The sequence below is a fragment of the Gracilinanus agilis genome, chromosome 1 (assembly GCF_016433145.1).
Source record: "Gracilinanus agilis isolate LMUSP501 chromosome 1, AgileGrace, whole genome shotgun sequence".
Lineage (NCBI taxonomy): Eukaryota > Metazoa > Chordata > Mammalia > Didelphimorphia > Didelphidae > Gracilinanus > Gracilinanus agilis.
The window spans coordinates 21262774-21272962 of NC_058130.1; the positions used below are offsets into that span (position 1 = coordinate 21262774).

The 10189-nt window shown below is 59.6% G+C and overlaps 1 protein-coding gene across 12 annotated transcripts in view; it reads left to right on the top strand.

Annotated features, from left to right (window-relative positions):
• The window catches only part of PXK (PX domain containing serine/threonine kinase like), a 51069-nt gene that overhangs the window by 14022 nt on the left and 26858 nt on the right, over positions 1-10189 (top strand). For 4 of the 12 annotated variants that reach the window (XM_044659333.1, XM_044659281.1, XM_044659403.1 and 1 more), the window contains exons 2-7: positions 2837-2887; positions 4665-4712; positions 7427-7613; positions 9275-9352; positions 9719-9792; positions 9966-10040. In XM_044659333.1, the coding sequence (XP_044515268.1) occupies positions 2837-2887; positions 4665-4712; positions 7427-7613; positions 9275-9352; positions 9719-9792; positions 9966-10040 (513 nt within the window). The remainder of the gene's footprint in view (positions 1-2836; positions 2888-4664; positions 4713-7426; positions 7614-9274; positions 9353-9718; positions 9793-9965; positions 10041-10189) is intronic. The other 8 variants (XM_044659461.1, XM_044659560.1, XM_044659856.1 and 5 more) reach the window with 3 other exon arrangements.

Sequence of the window (10189 nt, forward strand, 5' to 3'; positions counted from 1 at the left end):
AGAGAGAGAGAGAGAGAGAGAGAGAGAGAGAGAGAGAGAGAGAGAGAGAGAGAGAGAGAGAGAGAGAGAGAGAGAAGGAGGAAGGGAGGGAGACTGACAGAAGGAGAGGCAGGCAGACAGAGCACACGCATCTTCTCAACCCCACTGCTGCTCCTATTGACTTTATGGTCCTATAAAACTCTCTGATCCTTTTCATGGGAATAGTTGCCTAGCCATACCTTGTGCCTGTGAAGCTGATTTCTTTAGCTCAAGTATAGGATGTTACATTTCTCCTTATTCCATTTCCTTTGGCTAGATTTGGCCCTACGTTCAGGCCTTTTTGAGTCCCAACTCAGTCTGGGGGCAGCCAGGCAGCTCAGTGGATGGAGAGCCAGTCCTGGAGATGGGAGGTCCTGGGTTCAAATCTGGCCTCAGACATTTCCTAGCTGTGTGACTGTGAACAAGTCGCTTCATCCTTGCTGCCTAGCTCTTCCCACCCTTCTGATGTGGAACCAGTACATAGTACTGATTCTAGGGCGGAAGGTAAGGGTTAAAAGTGTCAGGATGGGGGAGGAGGGCAGCCTTCTAGAGAGCTCTGCAGAAGAGGTGTGGGAACTCTGCCTGGTTGCCCATGATGGCACAAGGGGTTGGCAGGTGCTTGGCTGACATCTTCATAAACCCTGTGCCCAGCCTGCCCTGGTGCTAATAGTCCAGGAAAGCTGGCCTGGGAGGAGCCGCTGCTGCCGCCTCTCGGCCATCCCCTCACTCCACTGGGCGCTCACTGGGCATTGCTCTAACATCAGATTTTCGAAATTTGGCCGGGGATTGCCATTGAGCTTGCCTCCTTCCTATTTTGTGGTTTAATAATACTTTTTTCTTTCCTGGCCTCCCCTTCCTCAATCCTCCCTTTTTTTAATCCTTTCTCTTCTGTCTTAGATTCAATCCTGTGTGCTGGTCCCAAGGCAGAAGAGCAGAGAGGGCTGGGTAGTGGGGGTGAAGTGACTTGTCCAAGGTCCCCCAGCTGGAGAGTGTCGGAGGCTAGATTTGAACCCAGGACCTCCCATCTCTCAGTCCATTGAGCTGCCCTGCTGCCTGATGGTTAGATGATTATAACAGCAGGATTCTCGTCATGGAGCCCAGATATGGTGCCATGTGGAGATTCCATCCTTGTTCCTTCTTCATCTTGGTTGTGGCAAGTTGCTGCTGTCCCTGTCAAACCCAGGCCTCGGGTCCCATCATGGCTTCTGAGCTTTGTGACCCTGGTGAGGGCCAGAGCCCAGGGTCTGAGGGGCCACGGGTAGTCTCTTCTTTGTCCTCCGGGGCTCACAGGGAGGCCCCGACTTCATTATTGGTGTTAATTATTAAGGCTGTTGGGGGCCCTGGAGGCAGGAACATTGAGCTAAGACCGGATGCTGAGTGATGGGTCACCAATGACCCAAAGCGAGTCCCTTCCTCCCCTCCTTTCTCGGCCCAGACTGTCCAGTGGGAGGGGGTGACCCCAAGGATCAGCATGTCCATTGGCACTGACCCCTGGGCTACTCTGAGTCAGGTTCTCAGGGCTCTCGGGGCTGTCAGCAAGGCTGGGGGAGCGGCCCTGTGGGCCCTGGCCTGGCCTCTCTCGGGAACAGCAATGAGGCCCTTTGTGGAGGCTGTGGAAGCGCCATGCTGGATGGCAGGTGAGCAGAAATGTGGTTCCTGTGTCAGAGATTGTGCTGACCACCACATGGGGCCAGTTTGTCAGGATGGGCAGCAGGCACAGCGTGGGCCCTGGGTCAGTCTGGCCTCAGACACTGCCTAGCCGTGTGACCCTGGGTGAGTCACTTGACCCCACTGCCTCAAAAGAGCTGGCTTGAGGCCGGCCCCAGGCATGTGAGAGCCCCACTCTTGTTACAGTGGTCAGCCACAGCTCTCTAGGCCTTGTCCTACTGGACAGACGAACCCATTCCACAGAGTCTCCGTGGGTAGGTCGTGGGCTTCTGCTGAGTGTCCCCTTCTTGCCGCCCTCATTCCCTCCTGGGGGCTTCTGTGGGACAGCCGGGGTGTGCGGGGTGTTCAGGGAGGTCTGACCCGTCCGGCCGTCCACCCTGCCCTGGGCTCACTTTTCTCTAGACCCTCCCCTGTGGCCACACTGTGGGGCTAGACCAAGTGGAGGCTCATGGACAGGCCACGAACCTTTAGCGGTGAGCGGGAGTCCCGCCTGTCTGTCCATCTGCCCACTTGTCCGTCCTTAAATTCAGGAGCGAAGGCCCCGGCCACCGAGCACGCGGCCCTTACGGGGTCTCCAGAGGGCCTGAATGGGGGCTTAGAGGACGCAGCTCCTCGCCTCAGAGGGAGGTTCTCCTGGGTCCTGCCGGGCCAGCACCGTGTTCTGGAGGAAGGTGCCGGGCTGAGCCCCGGCTGTCCGAGGCTTGGGGCTTGCCTGGAGGGGCCTGGCCTTGGGGTGGGCGGCTGCCTCGGACAGAGAAGAGCCCATGTGGGGGGCGCCGCGAGGCCAGTCTGGGCTGAGGTCGCCGGGATGTCCATCAAGGCCAGACTCAGGGACACGTCACAGCTTGGGGCTATATCGGGGGTCATTCAGGCCGGAGCAGAGAAGTCTCTGGTCATCCCGGCCCGGCCCAAAGCTCAGTGGATGTTAGTTAGCTGGTCTCGTCCTCCCTTGTCACCGCCGGGACTTTGCTGTGTCTCCTTGTGAGCCGCGCGGGGGGTTCTCTTCTACCTCCCTCGGGCCTCCCGTGTGCGTGTGAGCACGTGTGTGTGCGTGTGTGTGAGCGCACGTGTGTGCGGGGGGCGGCGTGGCTCATCCAGGCCCTCCCAGCGAGATGGGGCCTCAGCGAAGGCTCTTCTGCTTCCTTTTCAGGAGTACATCATTCGCGTGCAGAGAGGAATCGCCATAGAGAACAGCTGGCAGGTGAGCCTCGGACAGCGCTGGGAGCCTCGAGTGACCCCCCCCCGCCCCCCCCGGGCCCTCGAGCTCTGCTGGGGCCTGTGTTGGGGGGGGGGGGCGGCACAAAAATAGTTATCCAGGAATTCCTTCTCGAGCAATTCCTAGAACCCAAGAACAGAGGGCGGAAGCGGCTTTTCTCCTTTATTTCCAAGAGCACTTCCCCTTCTGGGCAGCCGCCCAGAGCCGCCGCCATCCCCCACCTCGGAACCTTCCTGAGGCACCCATGGGGAGGCCCATCCCCCAGGGGTCCCGCTCCCCCTCTCAGCCACCGGCTGCTGCCCTGTGTGTCGGCTCTCACCTCCGCCATCGTGGGGAGAAAGGCAGAGACAGAGATGGACACAGAGACACACAGACAGACAGCCTGCCCACTCTAGGACTCCTCTTGTTCTGGGGTGGAGGAGAGCACGAGGCAGGTGCCCAGGCCTTCCTCCTGGGGCCCCGGCTGAGGCCTCAGCGCCCCTAGACCCATTTCCTTGTCCCCCAATGGGGACAGTGAGTCAAAGGCAGCCTGCTGGGGAGGGTGCTTAGCAGGAGGTGCACTGGGCTGGCCAAGTGTCACACTGAGCTCCCCGCCACCAATGTCTCTCTCCTGTCTCTCCTTGTATCTCTGTCTGTCTGTCTTTCCCCTCCTTTATCCCTCTCCCTCTCTTTCTCCTCCTGTCTCTCCCTGTCCATCTCTCTGTCTCTCTCTCTCTCCCTCCCTCCCTCTCCCCCCGAATTGTCCCGAGAGTCATACGTATGTGCTAGGGATGGTGAGGGGTGCTGAAGCCACTTCCTTTGAGAAAAGGGAAGTGGCCCATTGTGGCTTGGAGTAGAGAAAGTCTTCTTGAGGCTCTTGTTCCCCCTCTTGCCCTGTGAGCCCCCCAGCAACCTCGCTTGTGCTGCTCTGTCTGTCCGTCCCTTTGGACCATCGGTTCCCGGAGGCAGGGGCACACTGGGCTCGGCCTCCGCGGGGGCTTAGCCAAGTGCTTTTCCTCCATTTGCTTTCCTGTCTGAAAACAAAGCCAGATTTGGCCTTGTCATTCCTTCAGGCCGCTCTCTGGGACTCTTTCCTGTCCTCGTCTGTCCCCCCATCCAGCTTCCAGGGTCCCTCCTTTCCCGAGACTCCCCTTGCCTGGTCAGCGGGGGCCTCGGTGCCTTCTCTGGGCTGTTCTTTGTGCCTCTCCTCCCTCGTGGCCACCATGCCAGCAGGGGAGGCAGCTGTGGGACAGCCGATGGGAAGGTGGATATAGAGTCAGCAAGAGCCGAATTTGAACCCTGCCCTGCCTCAGGCCCTTCCTGGCCACTGGCTGTGGGTGCTGGGCCAAGTGCCAGAGAGAGGAGGGGCCCGAGGGCCCAGACAGCCCTGTTCTGGCTGGCTGTCCCTCAGGCCGCTGAGCCCTCCGTTCTAGGCCCTGCTGCAGCGGGTCCTCTGAGGGGCCCCTCGCTCAGCTTGGGGGGAGGCAGCTCTCCCCACAAATCCCCACAGCACGAGATCACCAGGAGAGGCTCCCTTCAGCGTCTCTGCTCGTGTCCCAGAATGTGCCCAGAGGGGCTGAGACGGAGGGGCGACAGTGGCAGCCTCTCCCTGGCCCCCGGCGCCATTCTCTGCCTCACGCCTCCTCCAGGGCCCTCAGTTTCCTCCTCTGTGAAATGGAGGGAGGGCGTGATGGTCTCTGAGATCCTCCCCAGGTGCCTAGCGCAGTGCTGCGTCCACAGTGGGTGCTGCCGCTGAGTCTATACCCTGCTCTTGTCCCTGCAGATCGTGAGACGCTACAGCGACTTCGACTTACTCAACAGCAGCCTGCAGGTGAGTGCTAGGCAGGGCCGGAGCCTCCGAGGGGAGCCAGGCTCCAGGACAGCCCCCCGACTCTCTGGGGAGTCTGTTTGCTGCATCCCCCCAAACAGCGAGGACACCTAGCGAGGAAAGGAGCCCCCAGAGGGGACACGGGGTGGCTGGGAGGCTCCGAGGATTGGGTCCTGAGGTCAAATGTGGCCTCCTGTTCCTGGCTGGGGGACCCTGTGCAAGTCACCTCCCCCTGCTGTCCGGCCCTGCCTTCTCTTCTGCTGGCACCCGCGCCAGGGACATCGAGGCGCTCCAGCCGCCACCATCTGTTAAATTCCCATTTGCCAGGCCCAGGCGCCGGGGATACAAGGACCACCTCGACCCCCTCCCCCCCAGCCTACCGTGTGCCTGGGCACAGCATCTGAGTGCCGCCTCCCGCCTGTGCCCCTCGCCAGAACAGCCACATGAACAGAATTCTTCTCGGCAGCATCCGAGCAAGGATGGGGCATTCACCCGCCGAGCACCAGGCTGGGCGCTGCCCGGATGGGGACTGGGAGGAGACTGTGGGCTCTGGCTGTCAGGGACTGTCGGTCACTGGGAGAGCCTCTTGGGTCAAATGGTGAGGCTGGAGTTTGCAGGGAGACAGAGGGTGTGCCAGGGGCCGGTGCCAGTGAGCGGAGACAACGGAGCGAGCATGAGAACGATGCGGGCGAGCTTACGGCCTCAAGGAGACGGGGGACGAGATCCATGAGGCACATGCAGGGATGGGGGGGGGTGGCGGGGGATGGGGAGGAGCTCCCAGCACCCCACCTTGACTCTTGGAGGCAGGGGCCTGACCACGAGAGGTGAGGAGAGCCGTCCTTGATGTCCGGGGGGGGCTGTGACCTCGTACTTAGGACAGTGTGGAGTCAAGGGGGGCGAAGGAGGAGAGCCAAGCCCTGAGGGATGGCCTGGGACAGAGTTGGGGGGCCCAGGATGGGAGGGTGCCGAGGGCACGACTGCCTCCTCTACTCCACATACCGCCTCGTGGCCGTGCCAGGCCCCCTGTCAGGGTGGCCAGCGCCTCCCCAGTGTGTGGCACAGTGCGTGGCACACAACAGGGACTTCATAAGCATTTCCTGGAGCATCTCTGAATGCACCTGAGGTCCGGCCCAGAAAGACATGAGCGTTGAGGGAAGGAAGGAAGCCCGCTTCTCTGGGGGACAAAGAGGGTCAGAGATGGACGCGGGCAGGCTCGACCACCCGCCGTTCTGTGGAAAGGAAAAGACACGATGTCGGCTGGGCATCGGAGGTCACTGGGTGGCCAGAGCAGGAGGTTGGGCCCTGGTGACGGCGCCTCGGCCGCATTCCCCACAGAAGCTGCCCATCCCTGCCTCGGCCTTCTTTAGGCTGTGGGCAGCTGGAGGGCTCTTTGCTTTCCTGGCTCCCTGCTTCAGGGGCTGAAAAAATCCATGGAAAGATCTGAGGTGAACAAATACGAGAGGTGAAGCCCCGAAGCCCCTGGGGACGGGCCAGCAGCGGCCAGTTTCCTTTTAGGGAAGTTTCTTTTTCAAATAAAGGAAGTTGTGCATTAGGACACTGAAGCAGCCATAAAAGCAACGAAACATACATTAGTATGGACCGTGGAAGACTCCTGCCCCGTCTGCGCTGCCCCACGCTCCGCACGGGATGGGTTCAGGCCTTGGATGTGGCTGGCCCGCGAAGGCGTCTTCTCGGCCGGCTTTGCTTCCTCTCATCCCCCTTTTCCTGCTGATATGCCCGTAGACGGAGATGAACAGGTCGGAGGATGAAGTTTGTCATCCCCAAGTTCAATGTGGTGTCCCCTTCTGTGGACAACTTTCTAGTCCCTTAAGGAAGGGTGAATTCACCCGGAAAGTCTTGCAGGAATGGAGGCTGGGCGAGGTGGGCCGAACCAGAACTGTTGCTACAACAACTCCAACCCTCCAAAAACAAGCGCCTCAGAAAGAGGTGAAGGCCTCAGGCCAGACTGGCCCACCCTGGACAGCCAGCGAAGAGGCTGGTTTTACTCCACGACGTCTCTAGGCTTTGTTTTCTTTCTTTTTCATTGGGGTGGGAAAGAGAGAAGGAGGGTTTTCTATTGGAAAAAAAGAGCAAAATTAAATTCTAAAATGTGCTATTGATACTCCTTTTCTCTCCTTTCTTTCTTTCTTTCTCTTCCTCCCATTCTGCTCCATCGGTGTCCCTCGGTGTGTTCAGCCGTTCCTTCATTGTTAAACATTTTTATGATACTCTGACTATTGGGTCTGTCTGGGGAGTTTGGGGGGGGGGTAGTTATAGAGAATGTTGTTACAAATTCTCTGATTAGCTTAGCTCTACTCTAAAAAAACTACAATCCTTCAGGGATATTCCCAGTAGTAGGCTGAGGGATAGGATTATTACCAATGAGAATAATGAGTCTTCATCCAGTGTTTTTAAGGCTTGCAAAGCACTTTCCATCTGTGATCTCAGAAAGAAATGGAAAAGTTGTACAACCTCCACCGTCCTGATTTTAAACTTAAAAACTTGCAGACAACAGATGTGGGTATTGGGGGCCCCCTACAGACTCCTCTGGGCCCGGCCTTTCTACTCTTGTGGCCTCCATCTTTCGTCTGTGAAATGAGGGGGCCGGAGGTGCCGCACACCGGCTTGATGAAGCCCCACGTTGGGTGACTTGAGGGTGAGGGGGAAGGAGGTGGACAGAGGTCATAGTTTTCCTTTTGTTCTTGTTTTTGTCCAAGATTTCAGGTCTGAGCCTACCTCTTCCTCCCAAAAAACTGATCGGCAACATGGACCGCGAGTTCATCGCTGAAAGACAGAAAGGACTCCAGAACTATCTCAACGTCATCACCACAAATCACATCCTGTCCAACTGTGAACTGGTGAAGAAGTTTCTAGACCCCAATAACTATTCTGCCAACTATACCGGTGAGTGCCGCCGGCCCGGACCTCGGGGACGGCTACAGGCCCAAAGGGAGAGCGGCCGGGCCTGGACACGACTCTGGGCCGCTTCCATTCCAAGACGCCAGATTCTCTCGTGCGCGCGCTCCCTGCGCACTGGCTTGGCTTTGGCTCTGGATCACCGGCCTGGCCCCTCCTCCACAGGGCCTTCAGCCGGCAGTCTCAGGGGGCACCCCGGAATTCATGGTGGGGGTGACAGATCCTTCGCCATCTAGCCGTGGGAGGACTCCGTTGGGGGAGATCAGGCCTAGAGAGCCCCGAGTGAGGCCTGGTCCTGGCAGAACTGTGACTCCCTCAGAGCTGACACACTCACTGACACTGACATATGCTGGTGCACACACTGACACTCACTGACACACTCACTGCCACTGACATACGCTGGCACACACACTGACACTCACTGCCACACTCACTGACACTGACTGCCACACTCACTGACACTGACATACGCTGGTGCACACACTGCCACACTCACTGACACTGACATACGCTGGTGCACACACTGCCACACTCACTGACACTGACTGACACAGACACTGACTGCCACACTCACTGACACTGACATACACTGGTGCACACACTGACACTCACTGACACTGACTGCCACACTCACTGACACTGACATACGCTGGCGCACACACTGACACTGACTGCCACACTCACTGACACTGACATACGCTGGTACACACACTGCCACACTCACTGACACCGACATACACTGGCACACACACTGACACTCACTGCCACACTCACTGACACTGACTGCCACACTCACTGACACTGACATACGCTGGCGCACACACTGACACTCACTGACACACTCACTGACACTGACATACGCTGGCGCACACACTGACACTGACTGCCACACTCACTGACTGCCACACTCACTGACACTGCCATACACTGGCACACACACTGACACTGACTGACACACTCACTGACACTGACATACGCTGGTGCACACACTGACATACTCACTGACACTGACACACACTGACATACTGACACTGCTTGCCACACTCACTCACACTGATGCACTCAGTGACACACACTCACCCTGACACTCGTTGCCTCCCCTTCTCTCAGGCCAGGCCGCTTTTCTGGCCTTTCCCCCCGAACCTCTGTGGGCCGCCCCTGAGGAGCCTCCATCCTGCTCAGGAGGGGAAGCTGTGGCCCCAGGGGCCCCTCGGATGGCAGCACATCCTGGCATCGAAGGCCCTGAGTGGCCCAGATCCCCACCCCCATCCTAGCCTTCCCCTGTCTGACTCGAAGGCCAGGCTGGCCGCCGGACATTCATTCTGAAAGCACTTCAAGGCCGGGCAGCGATGCCGAGGGGCTGCAGGGAATTGTGGGCCTTCAGGCCTGAGGTCCGGGTTCTAGCTTAGACATGACTCCTGGTGTGTCCTGGCCAGGGGGAGACTTTCCTCATTTTCTGGGAAGAAATGAGGGGCCTGCAGAAAGGGGGTCCTGGGTTCTAATCTGGGCTGAGGTGACCCTGGCCAAGTCCCTTCACCCCCGCCTGCCCTGGCAGCATCCATCCTAAGGGGGAAGGTGAGTGACCGGGAGGCTGACCTGCCCCGGCCGCAGGGTGCTGCCAGCTCTAACGCTTTCCCCCGTCTTTGCAGAGATTGCCTTGCAGCAGGTCTCCATGTTCTTTCGCTCGGAGCCCAAGTGGGAGGTGGTGGAGCCCCTGAAGGACATAGGTGAGACCCTCCCCTCCTCCCTCGGGGTCCTGGGTTCCGATCCAGCCTCAGACATGGCCCCCTCACCCCCCGGGAGGCCTTTCTGAAGCTCTTTCCAGAGAGGATCTTGCTCTTTCCTGCCAGCAGCCACAGAGGCAGTCGGGGGGCCGTGACTAGGCCGGGATCCCCGATGGGAATGGGGGGTGGGAGCTCTCATGAGCCGCAGAGTCGGGGCCCGGCCGGGGAAGTCACCGAGCAGGGCCTCCTCTGGGGAAGCCTCTGAGGCCAGCCTCCGGAGCAGGCCGAGGGGGGAGGCCCCTGTTACCCAGGGCCAGGCCTGATCCAGCGGCTGCGCTTCTCCCCTTCCCCTCCCCCCCCACCTGCCAGGCTGGAGGATCCGCAAGAGATATTTCCTCATGAAAAGCAAGAACCAACCCAAGGAGCGGCTCGTGCTCAGCTGGGTACGTGGTGGGGGGCTGTGGGGGCCGGCCCGGCTCATCTGCCCTTGGCAGTCAGGCCGCGGCCTCGGACCCAAGCCATGCTATCCCGAGAGATCTGGGGGGGCAGTGGGGGAGGGGGTCACCGGCTCCCCTGAGCCCCGAGACACTGATGTGGCTGTGCCCTCCCCCTGCAGGCTGACCTGGGCCCGGACAAGTACCTGGCAGACAAGGACTTCCAATGGCTCATCCGGCTCCTGCCCTCCTGCTCGGTGAGGGGCTCCCCCGGCCTCGGCCACCCCCGCCTCCCCTCCCCGCCCCCAGCCCCGGCCCCCCTGCCTGGGCAGAAACCAGGCCGAGAGGAGAGGAGCTGCGGCCGGCTGGCCTGGAAGGCCCGAGCTGTGCCTGTCTGAGCCCTCCG